Source organism: Durio zibethinus, chromosome 11 (assembly GCF_047325235.1).
Source record: "Durio zibethinus cultivar Kanyao isolate XHJ-2024 chromosome 11, ASM4732523v1, whole genome shotgun sequence".
Classification (NCBI taxonomy): Eukaryota; Viridiplantae; Streptophyta; class Magnoliopsida; order Malvales; family Malvaceae; genus Durio; species Durio zibethinus.
In genome coordinates, this window is record NC_143172.1 from 20,783,549 (window position 1) to 20,801,060 (window position 17,512).

General features: G+C 31.2%; 1 protein-coding gene and 1 pseudogene across 5 annotated transcripts; both read right to left on the bottom strand.

Moving 5' to 3' along the window:
• Window positions 1–1,492: 1,492 nt before the first annotated feature.
• Window positions 1,493–4,203, bottom strand: LOC111290908 (berberine bridge enzyme-like D-2 pseudogene; annotated as a pseudogene).
• Window positions 4,204–5,539: 1,336 nt separating this feature from the next.
• LOC111291495 (uncharacterized) lies at window positions 5,540–17,027 on the bottom strand. 5 transcript variants are annotated; one of them, XM_022883323.2, is made up of 10 exons: window positions 16,628–17,027; window positions 16,469–16,539; window positions 16,146–16,243; window positions 14,706–15,959; window positions 8,577–9,972; window positions 8,075–8,354; window positions 7,692–7,799; window positions 7,329–7,607; window positions 6,513–6,656; window positions 5,540–6,344 (listed from the first exon to the last, which is right to left on the bottom strand). In XM_022883323.2, the coding sequence occupies exons 4-10, from the start codon at window positions 15,904–15,906 to the stop codon at window positions 6,156–6,158; spliced, it is 3,597 nt and encodes a 1,198-aa protein (XP_022739058.1). In that variant the 5' UTR covers window positions 15,907–15,959; window positions 16,146–16,243; window positions 16,469–16,539; window positions 16,628–17,027; the 3' UTR covers window positions 5,540–6,155. The 5 variants fall into 5 exon arrangements, with proteins under 5 accessions (XP_022739058.1, XP_089624406.1, XP_022739057.1 ...); XM_089768280.1 differs by having other exon boundaries at window positions 8,577–9,942; window positions 16,628–17,024; XM_022883322.2 differs by lacking the exon at window positions 16,146–16,243 and having other exon boundaries at window positions 16,628–17,026.
• Window positions 17,028–17,512: the final 485 nt, after the last annotated feature.

Here is a 17,512-nt window from a genome sequence, read left to right on the forward strand (position 1 = left end):
TTATAATTTATGTAAATTTAGTTTTCATACTATTTTAATTTAATAATTTTATTCTAATTACTAATTACTAACTATGTTAATTTTTTGTTATTAAAAATATTGACAAGGTCGTTAATTTGATTATATGGATATTGACTTTATTGACATCACAACTTGAATAAATAAAATCAATTGTTAAATTATGCAAATAATCCATGTACTCACTTGAAATTTAAATTTTAATTCTTGTACTTACACAAAATTTGAAATTTAGTCCCTCTATTATAAAATTCAATATCTTGATTTTTTTTACAAATTTTCTAGATTTTTTTAAAATATTACATTTATTTTTTCAATATTTTATTTTTTTCCTTTTATTTTTTGAAAGTTTTTGTATTTTTTCCAAAATTTAACTTTTTTATTTAAACAAAATATTTAATTTTATTGTTTTTTATTTCTTATAATTTTTGTAAAATTTTTCATATTTTTTAATTTTTATGTTTTTAAATAATATTATAATATTTTATGTTTTAAAAGGAGTATAAATTTTTAAAAAAATTTACATGTTTTTTATCTTTTTCAAGTAAAGAATAAATTGGAATCAGTACCTCTTCGTGCTTCATTATTTCTCTGTTTTACCCCAATTTTTTATGCTCTTCCACCTCTAATATATCAAAATAAAACAAATTTTAAAGACCCATATCTTCTTTATATTTTTTATTTATTTATTCATATAAATATTAGAAATTTTTAAAAAAATTTTAAAAACAATAAAAATTAAAAAATATAAAACATTTTATAAATTTTGCAAAAAGTTGAAAACAAAAAATTAATTATTTTGATTAAATAAAATGTTAAAATTTGAAAAGATTCAAAGAATTCAAAAAATTATTTTTATTTAAAAAATTAAAACATTGAAAAACGTAAATTTAATATTTTAAAAAACTAGAAAATTTTATTTAAAAATTCAAAACTAAGTTCAAAATATTGAATATTTTAAAATTAAAATATGATTTTAAAAAATTCAAAAATATGATTTTCTTTTAAAAATTAAAATATTTTTTAAAAATATTATATTGATAATTTTAAAATATGGAAAATTTCTAAACAAATTGAGATTTGATTTTTTTAAAAAAATCTGATTTTTTTAAGAAAAGAAAATTAATAATTTGTATTAATAATTATACCAACATTACTATTTTCAACTTGTGCAATGACAAGATTTTTATGAAGTTATGCTAAAAGGATTAAATTTTAATTTTTGTACGAATACATAAATCATTTGCATAATTTAACAATTAATTTCATCAACTAAAAGTATCGCGTTAGGAAGTCAACATTATGTCAATAAAATCAATGATCACATAAACATTTTTAACGACAAAAAAATTAACAAATTTAGTAATTGAATTAAAATTATTAAATTAAAATAATATGATAATCAATTTTGTATAAATTATAATACAATAATTAAATTTCAAATTTTTCTAAAGCATAAAAACATCTGACATGATTTGATCAAATCTAAACTAAATATGTTATTAATATGTTTACGTTTAGTACACCCGGATACAATTGATCTTTTTTACTAAGAAACAAGCTCAAGTTCCTTCCCATTACTAGAAATTACTAGCTAGCCTTGAAATCTATTGAGGTCATTGGAGGAATCCCCTGTTGATTTGTGAAAACGTTGTTGGGATCAATCAGTGTCCTGGCTTTAACCAACCTGTCGTAGTTGTTCAGAAAGTACTTTTCACTCCAAACTCTAGCAATCTCGAGGGCGCGCATCTTCAGAAAGGAAGGTACTAGTGTTAATTAATTCCATTACTCCGGGGTCAAAGTCCATGTAATTTACATAAGCCGCCCTTGGACCCCATGAAACGTGGCCCGCTATTGCATCATAAAGTCCTCTTATCCATTCTATATATTCATTGCTTTTGTTTTTATCTTCTTCATTCCACTCCACCAGGTATTGTATTGTATACAAATTACCTTGTCTGTGAGGAAAAGCGATTGAGTCGCTGCTTATGTTGTTCATGATGCCACCATAAGGGTCCAAGATTATATACCCTTTGGGTTCTTGGTCAAGTATGTTGAGGGCAGCCCTTATCCCCGTTGGAGAAATTGGATTCCTTGCGTAGTCTGATTTCGCCTTGAATAATGCTTTTCTTTCAAATACCTGTTCTTGAGGTCGGAGACTGTGGCTCCATCACCTAGGCCCGAGAAACATAACACTGATTCAATCCAACTGGTTTCCTTGTAATCTTCCTCCGCAACACCCAATTCAGGAAACACTCGACGTAAGATTGAAAGGGCTTCTCTTTTCGGACGTAGGAAGAAGCCTTTAAATGTTGCTGATATCCCAGTAGCCTTTGTTTCAGGTAGGCCAGCACCTACAAAGCATGATAAATACAGATCACCTTCCAAGTTGGGAGCAACGTGTTGCCACTTGTTTACTAGCTTGGATAAATGAGTTTTCTTGCCAGGTCTAGACACAATGAAGCTGGTAACAGTCTTTGGTAATTTCAACAACTGGATTTTCCATGCGTAAACGATTCCCCATACGCCGCCACCACCTCCTCTAATTGCCCAAAAAACGTCTTCTCCCATTGCTTGCCTGTCAAATAGTTCACCTTCTACGTTGAGGAGGAGAGCGTCAATCACATTGTCAGCTGCTAGACCATATTTCCTTGATAACAACCCAAAGCCACCACCGCCAATATGGCCTCCAGCCCCTATTGTTGGACAGGACCCAGCGGAGAAACCATGAATGCTAGTTGACTCAGCAATGGCGTGGTATGTCTCACCGAGCGTTGCACCACCTTCCACCCATGCAGTTTCGGTTTCCAAATCCACTGAAACATGGTTCAGATTCATCATGTCTATAATCACAAATGGAGCTCCATCACTGACTGCCGACGAAGTACCCTCATGGCTATGGCCACCGCACCTTACTCTAATCTCCCATGGGCCCGATGTAGAACACAAGACACTGCTGTTAAGCTGCTCCTTAGTCTCCGGCAAACTAATAACTATTAGCAAAGCGAAGATTTTGAATCGAAAATTTGAGAAGATTATAGTAGAGTGAAGAGTAGTCATGATTTTTTAGGTTAGAGAAGGTAGTGTAGTTGCTTATATTGTGATGATTAAGACAAGAGGTAATATTTCTCCCATCAGTGGGTGCTGAGATTGAGAGAGTTGAGATAAGAAAGGATATGATGAGGAGGAACAGCAGAGAATAACAGTTCAACTTTACCATGGCCGTTAAGTTGGGGATACAGGAATAGCAGTTGCGGAGTATATTGGAAAAGTGGAGCGTCACGTACGTTGACGACAAAGTGATGGAGAAAGCAAGGTGGAATACTAACTAGGGTGAGTAATCGTGGCCGGCTTTTCTTTTTCTATTAGAGGTTATGCAAACAAAAACTTTCTCATTGGTATTTGTTTAATTAATGCTCTCAGCGTGCAAGCAACAAACAAATGGTGATAAAAACCGCTTGCTTGCATATATAGATGCATTTGAATTGATTCCCCATGCTAACATGGGATTCAACGACTTAACTAATGGCTCCCAAAAAGCTACTTTCTGAAACCCCACTGCTTGCACCGTTGTCAATTTCAAATGGGTTTGGCAAGGTACTAGGTTAGTTTGATGAGTTGTGAAGTCATAAACTCGCTCTGTAATAGTTGCCATGAAATCTTCACGTCGTTTATCATAAAATCCTAACTACTAATAAATAAATAGATTTTATTTTAAATATTTTAATTAAATAAATTTTATTCTAATTATGATTTTACAACTTTATTTAAACAACATCAAAATTTTGTAAGATGAATCCGAAACTTTAATAAATGGTTTATACAATTATTTTTAAAAAATAATATTTAATAAATTTATATTTAAATCTGAATATTTATAATATATTCTCTTACTTTGAGATTATAACGCTTTTATTTATAAAAAAAAAAAAAAAAAAAAGCCTTTATGCGATCGAAGCTCTAGTTTGAGAGAGATAATTCCATGCGTGAGGCTCAATAATATATTAGTATCCATACCTTCCCATAAAATAAGGACTAGTGTTTGAGCTAGAGCTATATAATAAATGCCGGTCAAGTAGAAAATCCAAGGCCTCCCCAAAATTAAAAAAGAAAAATAGTAAATTTAAACAAAATTTAATGAACTATTCACAAAGTTTTTTTTTTTATTTCGAACCAAATAATATAATTTAAAAATATATCATCAAAAGTCTAAAATTAAATAGTTTCATGTCCCATAAGTTCAAAATGACATAATTTTCAACATTTAATGTCGTGTTATTGTTGTCATTAGTGTGTCGACTCTCAAATTAATTTATAGTTGCATTTATAGTCTAATATCTTAAGTAGACAGGCGGATGGTTATTAGAGACTAAGCCCCAAAAAAATTATAATTCCTTAGCGTCTATATGCATTTTTTATAGAATAATTTTAAATTGGTCTTCAAACTAAAATTGTTAAATTTTCTATGATTTTATAATTCAATTTTATGCATTAATTTAAGATGAGTTAAAATCACATTACTATTTATTTATTTAGTGCATTCACTAAAATTGACATCAAGTATCATTTAATCAAATACCTAATATTATTCTATTTAATTATATCGAATTCTAATATCTTATAATCTAGTAATTATTATGTTTGGATAAGAGAATTATTATTTATGATGGATTCCAATAAAGCTTGAATAACACCTCTTAAATATCTTATATTCAAATCTGATTATTTATTGATCATAGTAATATAAAATATTCAAACTCGATTAGCTTTTGGTTCTAGAGTAAAGTACTCGAACCTAATATAATTATTTTTTTTGTTTATTTATTAATTTTTTATCTTGAATGTAATAATATGTGATTATATTACTAATGATTTTTTCATTATGATTGTAATTTTTTACTTCTTCATGCAATCTCATATAAAAAAAATAAAATTCAAAGAAAATAAAATCGTTTTTCCTCTTATTTAACATCCTTCCTGTCAAACACATTATTTAAATGTTTATACTTCATTTTATTATTAATTTTCCTATTAACTTTTTTTATTACTATTTACTTTACCAAAAATATATTGCAACATGAAAATAGATGTATAAATTATAAATAATGAGATTTGAATCATTTTACAATTCAAAACCTATTCAACATAATGCACTCTTGGTCATGGCCATATAAAGGGTCAAAAAAAAAAAAGAAAACCAATAACGGCCCTAAATCTGAAAAAAAAAAAAAAACCGAACATTTAAATTTTTATTTGTTATTTAAAAATACATATCTGCTTTATACTTGAGCGTAAACTTCGCTTGTGGAGAGCAATAAACAGGAAGAAAAAAGTGGCATCAATTTTTTTTGAATCCAATTCTCTCCCAATTTCTATCTGCACTTTTGGATCAAACCAAATAAGGATCTAATTGATTAATTATTTGAAACTCTTGCATGCCACTTTCCCTCATTTCACCCTCTGCCTCTTGCTAACAACGATTAGAGAAAAAAAAAAAAAAAAAAAAGAGAGACGGGAAACATGGTGCAATCTGAGAGAGATACCAACTACATTGAAATGCGAAACTGTGGCTAGCTGCAAATAACAGGAATATCATCTAAAAGCCAAAAAAAAAAAAAAAAGAAGCTCATGCAGATCATGCAATCAATGCATGGAATGCACTAATAAAATCACCGAGCCTGAACGCTCATTGGAGAAGCAACCTTGCTCCAGACTAGATATAGTGCAGCCAATACCAAATTTTGGTTACCAACTATTTCACAAAGCTATTAATTACTAAATAACCTAAAAGAATTATCACACATCATGTACAACAATATTAGATTCCCCTGAAGTGATGAAGGAAACTCTAAGGACACTGTTCCAAAATTACATCCTTCGTAATGGTAAATTCAAATACTATTTTGGTAAGGAGAAGGATATATATATATATATATATATATATATATATATATAAAGCCAAACACACCCTTGAATGCATTTTGCAGGCATCTGAAGGGGGGAAAACTCCTTGGAGATCACTTTATAACACCAATTCCAGTCAGGATAACAATACAGCTCCTTCCCCAGTCAGTAAGAGAGCTGAAATGTGGCACAAGCAATTGCCACAAGTCTCATCAAGCAAATCTGTAGAGCACTCAAGCTGATATGGGTTCATATGGGTAAGACAGCCATGGGTGCTTCAGAGCCTCTGCTGCGGAAGGGCGCTTCTTTGGATTTATTTCAAGCAAATGTGCAACAAAATCAATGAAACCCTGGTCCCCCATAGGCAACCGATGCCTCAAGGATGTCTTCTTGGGTATTAGGTATTCTAGTCTGTTGGTCTCCTGAAGAATAATGGTAAATACGCACCACTTTAAACCCAAATGCATAAACATAAAAACAACATTCAAGTTATATATAAAGAGATAGGGAGGGAGCCCCTAAGCACTGGGGAAGCACTGCAAAATTAATGTTTAGAATAAAGTACTTTACTCAAACAAGTAAATATTGACCTGATTACGTTCATAAAGCATGTGATTCTTGGTAAAATATTTGTATGTATCCCGTCCTTTAGCAAGCATGTCTTGTTTGATGGGACCTATGATTCCAATTACTCTTGCAATTAATGTCGCAGGTGACTCATTCTGGAAGAGGACCTACACCATCATATTGAAACCAAATTGTATCAAACATTCATTTATTTCTCCAAGAAAATTATCCAAAAATATATTACAAGAAATTAGTACCGTGAAAGAAAATATTTTTCCGGTAACATCAATTCAAGAAATTAGTCAGAGTTGTCAGTAGAACAAACTAACTTATAGCAATAGAATGAATGGATAAAAATCTAAATCTAGATACCATAACATAAGAAACATTTTCTTTTGGTCAAGTTTGAGACAACTTATTTCAGGAAACTTACATGTCAGTTTAATAACTGAATCAACTAGTCTTCCTGATATTTTGAACCAGAGACTTAGTAATTGGACAGAGTCCCAAAATTTAATCCATTTAGCATTTATGGACAATGACATCACTGAATGCAATTACAAAGAGATCATAAAATCCTACAAGAATTTTTTTTTAAGTTCTACAACCAGTCAGCTCAAAGCCAATCATGTTTAGTCATAGTTCTTTTTTCATTGAATTTAAGGATTTGTTCAAATGCATGATATTTCCAATTTTTTTGTCTATAATACTTTTTTCTCCAAAGAAAAAGGTGAAAGAAATATTTTAAAAAGTTGATTGTAAGAATACCTTCAACATATCATAGCCATACTTCATAAGAAGCAAATACTAATTAATTTCTGAAGAAGGCCAACACTTACATTGCCAGTACAGAGTTCTGCCAAGATGCAGCCAAGTGACCAAATATCTATCTTCTTATCATATGGAAGTCCTAGGATAACCTCTGGTGCACGATAGGACCTGGATTGAACATAGGAGCATAGATGATCTGTCTCAAAACAACTGCTTCCAAGATCAATAACCTTCACCTCACATCTACTATAGCTTTTTACTAATATATTTTCCGGCTTCAGATCACAATGTATTAGGCCAAGGCCATGCAAAAACTGGAGAGCCTCCAAACACTGAATGGTAATTGACTGCGCAGAAGAATTTAAAAGAAGATTACATAAAAGCAAGACATAGATTAGATGCTCTTCCGAAGAAAACAGCTTTCAACAAACCTGCAATCTTGGCATTGTGAAGTAAACCTCTCCACCAGATTCCCTATTAAATTTATGGAACTCATATAAGTTTGCCTTGAGAAGTTCACAGACTATTAGCAAATGCTCCTGGAAAATAAAGAAACGTTAGTTGCTATTCAATTTCATGTGCATTGTCGTTCATGTACAGGACACTATGATGCATTAGCCAAAGATAAGCTTCTAATCTCACCAGCAGAGAAAGCATTTATACAGAACATGTAACTTGAACTTCAGGAAAAACAAATACCTCTAGAAGCCAGACATGTTGAGAACAAAGTCCCCAATAAAAATATGTATCAGTAGAAACATGCAAGAACTAGGACGAGCACCAAATACTATAAGCATGGCCTGTATTAACTTACTCGGTAGTAAAAGTAATCATACAATCGGAGAATGTGATGCTTATCCGATGGATCATGTTTGTTAACATACTTGAGAAGCTTAATCTCATCAAGGCTTTGATCAAAAAAATCTTTGTTGTTCTTTATAATTTTCACACAGACATCCATGCCTGTGTGCAGGTCATGTGCTTGTATAGCTTTACTAAAAGCTGCTGATCCAAGATACTCAGTAACATGATAGCGCCCAGCTATAACAGAATTCAAAACAACATGGAAATTCTTGTCTTCCTCAAATCCAGTTCTGAGAAGGAAAAAGAGGACTTATGTAAGCCAATCTGTTCACAAGAGCTCTACAGCTGATAGCAAAGTGAAAACTAATCAAGATAAATTATACTAAAGAAATATCATCAGGCAAGTAAAATTCCAGAACATATTACATTTATGCACCAGCACAATTCTGAAAATTGTTAGCACTGAATGAAAAGAACATATATTACAATTAGGATTTGTTTCTAAGACATACCTGTTTTTCCTATGCACAATCTTGAGGTTGAAGGTCTCAAATTCCTCCTCCTGTGCTTTAATTTGTCTCACTTGCTCTTGGACAGCAGCAGCCTCCTCATCCTCAAGTGATGCCCCAGGATCCTCTTCCCTCACACCACTAATTTTCTCATCCTCTTCTTTCTTGGTCAGCTCTTGTTCACCATAACCATAATTAGAGAGAGTTGAAGGACTAGAATTGGCTGATCTTACACCATTGGCATTGTTTTCCTCCCTAAAACTTTTGGCGGTTGAAGAATCACTGCTTTTCCGTCTCCATGTAGCATGCATATCATCAGACCCCATCAAAGCACTCAAACAGTCCTCAGGTTCTTCGCCAGTGGCATTGCAGTTACTTGACCATAGAGACTTACTAGAGCCTGCCTGCACCAACTGCCCATCTCTTAGTGGTGGAGGAAAAGAAAAGCCCCCATCTGCAAGATTCTTCATCTGGGGGTTTGGACTTTTATCATTCCCACTAACATACTTATTAGAATCATTTTTTCCAGTTTTCCTTTTATCCCTAATTGATTTATCAATATATTTCCTTTCTGTCTCATGATGACTTTGTCTGGAACCTCCAATAGCAATGTCATGATCATGAAAATATTCTAAATCCCCTTCACTACTACCTCCAACTAAACTTTCACGTACTTCACTGCCAATATCAGCAGCATCACTGCTGATTCCTACACCAATAGACCTAACTGAACCATGCTGGTCATCATCCACACAAATATCATCCAGCTGTGATCTCCCATACTCATTGAGAACTTTTCCATCCCCTAGCATTACAAGTTCATTTGTCTGTGTGACAAATCCCTGCCAAACAGGTTCAGTACGCATCAAATTAAGCTCCTCTTCATCCATTAACTGTCCATCATATTGGGAAATTAAATCATTCTCATGAGTTCTGTCATACATTTCAGTTACAGACAGCCCTATAGGATCATCTGAAGCTGCAATAGGTTCAACATTTTTTGTCTGGTAATACTGTTCACCAGAGAAGTAAGAATCCTCTTCTGCAAAGGATTGATCATCATTTTCATCCTTGGTTTGACCCCTTTCTTGCAGATCCGGAACACTCCCATGCCCAGCTCCCTTCTCGTTGTCACTAGGATAATCAATTTCATGAGCCAGAAACCAGGCTTCATCCTCGATAGGTTGCCTCATGTATCCAACATCATCATCATCATCATATTCATCAGAGTCCCAATACTCATTTGGGTAATCAACAGATTCACTTATTCCATCACCAATAGTAGCAAAACCAGAAATCAGATCAGATGTATCTTCTGTAATGCCCTGACTCACAGAAAGCCAACTACCTCCAGCATTCCTTTTCCCACCTGGATCATCATAAACAAGATTTTCGAGATCTACACGGCAGAGTTATAAGAGAAATGACCAATTCTCTAAAAATAAATAAATAAAAAGGATCATTCATGGTTATGAACTTAATAGATTCAGGGCCAGACAATGACAGCTTACCATCCTGCCCTAGGGAACTAGAGAATGCTACAAGTTTAATCTTTTTTATGAACGTAAATATCTAAGTGCAAAAGCTTAAAAATGCAACATCAACTTAGAATTATGAGGAGATAATCACTTGACCAATTCCAGGACAAAGGTAGTGGCAATAAATGCATTTGACATGTTTAGTGTTATAAAATGACCTTCCAAAAAAAAAAAAAAGCTTATTTTACTTATGTTTTATGCACTCACAGATGCTTAAAAGCACCTGAAATGTCATTCCCGTAGGAAGAGGGATAATATCCATTTTGAGGCCGAAATAATATGTGAATCTGAAAAGCAGGATCTGATTAGTTCGAATCACATAACTGACCAGTAAAGTATCAAGTATCAAGCTGGCAGATTTGGAAAAACTGAGGGTAGGCTTTAGGATTTCCTTTGATATTACATTTGAAAACAATACCATGAAATTTAAAACAAGGCGTTACCAAATGAATAGCATCACAAAACCTCAAGAAACAAGGGGTAGCCGTTAATTTAAAGCATTGTTAAGAGGTGTCAAATGGTTTTACAATACAAAACTAGGAGTATAATCGAGTCAAGCAACTTGTTAGCTACCTGTGCTTTACTTGATGAATACTCAAGCTCATCTCATTCAATTGTCAAGCTGAGCTCGAGCTTTTAATAGTGAGCTCATCAAGTTTTAGAACCTTTAGATATTTTCTAATATTTCATATAAATCAATAATGCATAATATTTACTAGTTACATAAAGCTCAAGCCTCAAACAAGTATCAAACTTCTTATTTAAGTCGATGATAATCAACCCTATTTCATCAAGCTCAAGTAGGTCAAACTTGTGTATAAAAAAAATAAAGCTTAGGCTTCCCGTTTTCCAATTGAGCCAAGCTCAATTCTAAGATTTTATCAACTCAGTTTGGCTTCAATATACCCATAATGCAGATCAAAAGTTAAATTATCAAGAAAATTTAGAGTTGTAACCATTTATTAGTAGCTAGGCTGATGAGGACCCTACATAAGTTAGAACAGATATTATCAAATATTCTTTTTCATGTTTTGCAGGTTTTATTTATTTCAACTTTCGGCTTTAATTACGCAGGTATCCTGATAATTTCAAATTTTGCTAGTTATGGCTAAATCTTGAGGGATAATCCTATTTAAGATCTTCCATTAGGCAACTGGGCTATTATTTTAGCCCCAAGATCAAGAGTTATTTATCAGCCAACATTAACAATTTTTTTCTCATTATCAAATTATTGTAGGACTAAGGACATTAGGAGCCTGTAAGCATTCATTGCTCCTTTAAATTAATAGCCACCAGTGTTCAGCATAGTGGTTTCTGGCACATATGGTGTGTCTTTTCCACATCTCCTATACCCTTCCCCCCAAATTTCCCCTGGTAATTAAAATAATTAAAAACTAAAAATGATTCTTTCAATTAATCAAAAACAAGTTTAACAAATATTTACAAACTACTGAGCTTCATCTAGGATCATGTTAAGTAACTTAACAACACTAGGTGCAAAACCTAAGATATTAAATGAGAGGGATAAGCTGTTTATTCCTTTCCCTTGACAAGTTTAGCGGTAGTATGAAACCTACAATCCTCTTTGAATTGTCCCTAAGAAATCTTCTCAGAAACCATAATATTAGAGGTGACAAAAGAACCCAAACCAGAAAATGCACAAGCCTCAACTGAATCCAAGTTTACCAAAAAAGTCAAAAACCTGAACTTGAGATAATCCAAACGTGAAATCATGTTAAAATAGTGGAATAAAATCTAAAACAGCCTAAAGCTAGTCCTAACCCTTAATAACCCGAATCTGAAAGGACCCGAACTTGAAGCATCTGATTCAAACCCAGCCATTTGCTACCTCAGCATAAATATCAATTAGCTATCAAAATTTCACCTTTGAGTTACTATTCAGATCAGAAGTTCTAAGTACACTACCAAACAGGACACTACCAAACAGGACCAATAATTCCTAAAACTAAAATCTACTAATTGGCTACAATCCTAAACCTCCTATATTACAACCCTAGCCAACCAAATAATTTCATTACATCTGCCCTTTCCAGCAAGAACTTAGGCTTTCCAAAGTTAACGTTCCCTTACTGTCCTACAGCAATTAAGGATAAAATTTTTATGGTTGTCCAAAAGATTCAAGATTAAAGTTAGAAGTTTTAAATGTGGAATACGAATAAACAAGTAAGGACAAAGCTTAGCCCCAATATCATTCACTGACTATTTACTCTAGGCACATCAAATTTTACTTTGACTTTTGCTGCAAAGAATCTTAGTAAATTAGGCTCTATTATTTTCGCGGAAATTGACTTCCATAAAATGTTTTTGGAAAATGTAGATATTTAAATTTTCTAAAAAATAGAGATTTTCTATTTTTTAGATGATTTAATGAAAAATATTTTCTGTTATTTAGTTTTTTTGGGAAAATCTGTTTTTTTTAAATAATATTGACATAATTATTAAAATATTAAAAAATTATTTATGATAAAAAAATATATTGAAATTATTTATTATTAAAATTAATAATATTCAATAAATTTATATTTTAATAATAATATTTAATATTAAAATATTATACTAATATAAAAAACACATAAAACACAAATATTTATTTATATTAATATTTTAAAATATTTAAAATATTATTATTATTCTTAAAATATTATTTATTAATATAATAAAAAAATATATATTTATTATTAAAATATTAAAAACATTTACACTATTAAAATAATTATATATTATATTGAAAATATATATTATTAAATCATAACAAAAAAATGAGAAATCAACTTACACCAATATAAAACTTTTTAATTTTACATTTTTTTTAACCATTAATTTCAATAAATCTAATAAATGAGAAAGACAAGTCAAAAGAAGAAAAAAAACGATTTAATGTCATCCTTTACGTCTATTAAAATTAATGATTAGAAAAAAAATATAAAACTAAAAAGTTTTACAGTAGTGTAAATTGATCCTCTTTCAAAAATATTATTTATTTATATTTATTATTAGAATAATAATATAAATACATAAATAAAAGAAATATAAAATAATATTTTAAATTGCAAAATAATAATAATCTATTAAACATATTCATTTAATGAAAATAATAATATTATTATATTATTTAATATTAATTATTAAAATAATGAAAATAGTATTTAATATATTATTATTTATTATTAAAATAATATTATAATATTATTTATTATTGAACTATTAAAATATTTATGTTTAATATTACAAAATTGAAATATTTAAAATTAAAATATCCAAAGATTTTTAATGTTAATATTTTAATTTTTTAATTAAAATTAAATAAAAATATTTTTTATTAATATAACAATATTTCATTTAGGATTAAATCAAGTTTAAACTTAAAATATCATATTCAAAATCTTACTTGAATAGAACTATAAAAATATTTTTTAAAATTAAAATATTAAAAGATTTTTAATATTAATATTTTAATTTTTTTACATAAATTAAATAAAAATATTTTTATTAATATAATAATATTTCAAGTCAAGTCAAATTAAATCTGAGTTTGAAAAAATCATGTTCAAGGTCCGACTTGAATAAACTTGTACTCACGAGCTTGATAAGTAGTCCCACCCATAGATTTTTTCTAAAAATTGTCTTTCCCTTTTCAAAAGGGGATGACAATTTCATGAAAAATGACCTCATTTTCTGTTGCCCTTCTAGTTTTCTATCAAAGAAACACCAGAAAATGCAAAAATCATTTTTCGAAAGTTATTGTCCACGAGACAAACGAAGCCTTAATAATTCAAGAATTTGTGCACAACTCCAAATCCAACTACTTTTAAACTATTATCAACTGTCAAATTAAAACACTCCACCATGTTATGTAATATAATTTAGATATTTGAACTCTCAGGGTAAGCTATCGTCAAGCTATTTATTTCTATTCGATTTACTTCTCAAGCTATGCCTGGCTTCACATCAGCTACACCTGGTAAGGTCTGACATAAAAACTATAAAAACAATGAAAGTGAACAAAAAGCACAGAAACTATTTCCCACTTGAGTTTCGCAGAGAGGGACTTGGAAGGTTTCATGCAACCTTTTTTTATTATTACAGCTTGTGTCACCTTGGGCAAAGTTCAACTTATCTTCCCAGCTTCCAGAAATGATTTTTAAGGACCACAAAAGTACTTGCCAACAGAAAAATGACAAACCTCATAGAAGAAATTTAAGAACTAATGGCAACAAAGTATCAATCCATCTAAGAGGACAGATCTATCAAACACAAAATTCACATAGCTCACCAATGAGGCTTTGCCACCTATGACTAGATGGCATCTTTTCAAGTTAGCAAAGATTTTTGCCACAACAAATTAAACATCTTTGTGAGGTTTAGACAAAGAATACATATAAACACACAGACATACAACATACACATATCCTACCAGAGGGTAAAATAAACGGAAAATCAAGTATGGAAAAGGAAAAAGTAGAAAAATAAAGGTTTGGATAATTAGCCAACAATTTGCAGTCATTAATTTAAAGAAAATCAAATACTCTGTAAGCACAAATCATCAAATAACCATATCAAAATGTGAACTAACCTGAAGAGTTTATCTCTTGTCCAATGGGAACATCCAGATAGGACCCTAAAAGGAAGGTATTGTCAGAACTTGTGAGCTTTGCACCTGGGCCATCAGGTTCATATTTTTCCTCCCAATTAACATTAAATGACTTCTCCTCCAACTTGAGTTTAACAGGTGGCAGCCTAGGTAACTCTTCCTTTGGATTACCAGATGCAAGAGGGAAGGCCAGCCCATTTAAACCTTTTTGATCAGCACTGGCTTGAGACTTCCCAAAGAATAAAGCCCTTCCAACCTCATCCACCTGTTCTTTAATTGCCACCCTAACATCAGGAGCATCTGCTTTCTTCTTTCCTTCTCTCTTATCTGAAGCAGTGGCAGCATCATAACAGATAGATACATCCCCCTTAGGGAATGGAAAAACAGTCTCGACAGAACAATCTTTCCATATCTCTGACATTGAACTACTGGGTTCCTCAGTTCTAGATAATCTGCTGTTATCAGAAAAGTTTTCCTTCAAGTATGCACTGCTAGTCTTAAATTGCTGATCAAACTCCTTAGTTTCACTGGTATGAAACTTGTAATACTTGGAATCTACATTAGCTTTGCTAGGATTTCCAAACCATGAAGTTTTCATTTCACCCAAAGAGGCAATCTCTTCTCCAGATTTAACATTGCTTTTATCAGTGTCAGGAGCTTCAGCTATACGATATCTTGACTGTTCAGGTTTCTCTATCTCCAAAAAGCTAGTGCTACTAACAAAACCATCATTTTTGTACAGATCAGGACCATTGCTAGTATTGAAGTTCCACGGCTGCAAATTGAGTACGGCATCCTCTGAATTTTTAGAGAAAGTCAAACTCTTATCACTTGTCACTTTTGCTTCATTAGGTTTATTACGCTCCCCAGTAGAAGCAGCATTTCTCCATTTGCTCTCAGAACCATTTCTGACAGCCCCACACTCTATCTCTTTCACTATAAGTTCCTTAGAAACCTCACCACTGTTTCGAGAACCTGAGCCATGACTTTCACCCACTGTTTTTCTCACGTTTTCTTCTTCTAGTACCTTGCCAGAGTCCTTTTCTTCAAGAGTAAGTTTCTGAACGAATCCATTCAAATCAGAGTGGTTACCAAGTTCACTACGCAAAGCTGCCTCAGCTCTTGTAAAGCGATTTCTCCTCAAAAAGTCCAAAATCACGTCTACTGAGCTTGGTTCTGTCATTATGAAGTGCTATAGATCTAGACACAGGTACTAGAAGTAAGAATCCACCAAACCTGAAAATATCCAAACAAAAGAGACAAACAGTTCATTTATTTGAAGTCAAAATGGAAGTTGAAAAAAGTTCAGCTTCAAATGCTCTTTTCACTGTAAGAAAACAGGCTTCAAGGAAAATAATTAATAAAATTTGGAAACATTTATTGTTTTCCCTTACCTTTAAATTCAAATATAAGAAAACTTACCTAAAACTAAAAGGCGAAACCAAGATTAACCATCTAGCAGGTTTGTTTTTTGCCAGGTGAAATTTGATTTCCTTTTATCTCCCTTTTATAGTAATAATCTACTTCCCAATAATAATAAAAAAATCAAGGTCAAATAGCAATAGCAGTTCCATGAAAACAAAACTGTGAATGTTAGAAAACTTGAAAATAAGGTTCATGGTTTAGAGTAAACTCTTCCTTTTTCCACTTAAAAACACCCCTAATTTCGAAAACACTTTCCATAAACTTGGTACATTTTCTCAGAAATGAAAGCGAAAAACAAAAAACCTTGAGAAATTCCCAACCTCGTGAATCAGATCGAAGGATGACAAGATCCAGAGCTCCAACCAAAAACCCTAGAAATTTCCCAGACAACCTTCAAATAACGGAGTTCAAATTTTAATTGATGCAGCCAAAAATCGGACAAGAGATTCGAATAAACAAATAAATAAATAAAAACTCACAGATCAACGAAGAAGAAGAGCAGTCACACCAATCTCTGTTGCTGGCTTTGGATTCCATAGCCGTATTCCACATTAAAAAATGCAAACGCCAAAATAGGATAAATACAATGAGATTTTTCTTCTGTTTGCCCTTTCTTTAATTTTTTACGCTTTTCTTTTTCGTTTTTCTCTCTTCAGGTTCGGTTTTTTGTTATTGTAGTCATTGTTTTTGGCCTGCCATTTCTCACGGGCCTGCCATGGCATTTAGGAGCAAAAAATTTTTAAAGAATAAAGTTTTCGATAATAATACTATAAATAAATAATTTTTTCTACTAAATAAATATATATATATATATATATATAGCGTAGAACAAGTTATTTAATAAAAGCGATGTGTGACGCTGCGTCGTTCTGCCTCGGGATTTCTGATGAGCGCTCTCACAGCACATCGGACGGTACTTGCTCTCCGCCAAACCCTTCCTTTAAAAAGAAAAAAATACACAAATATTCATCTAATTTTAAAGTTAATTTTAAAATAATCACTTAAATATTATTTTTTTAATTTAATCAATTAAATTTAAGTAATAATTTTTTATTATTTAATTATTAATATCTAATGATATATTGATATAATAATATCCTTTCAATTATCAAATATCATTTGATATTATTATATCATTCAAATCATATCGTATTATTAATATAATATTATAAATTCTTAAAAAATAAATATATTTTAATATATTTTTTAAAAATTTTATTTGGATCACTTAATTTAAAAAATTTAGAATTTGGTTACAATAAATAAACTCTCAAATTCTATAATAAAAATAAACATTTGATATTTTTATTGCATGGATTAAATTATAATTTTTTATTTTATTATAATTATATCACTTAAATTTG

Bases quoted from the DNA above. Each gene is read 5' to 3' on its own strand.
- LOC111291495 (XM_022883325.2), bottom strand. From the start codon at position 15,906: ATGACAGAACCAAGCTCAGTAGACGTGATTTTGGACTTTTTGAGGAGA. The intron at 9,973-14,705 runs GTTAGTTCACAT...TCTGCCGTGTAG, and splicing joins ACAAGAGATAAACTCTTCAG to ATCTCGAAAATCTTGTTTAT. The intron at 6,345-6,512 runs GTCAATATTTAC...ATTATTCTTCAG, and splicing joins TGCTTTATGAACGTAATCAG to GAGACCAACAGACTAGAATA.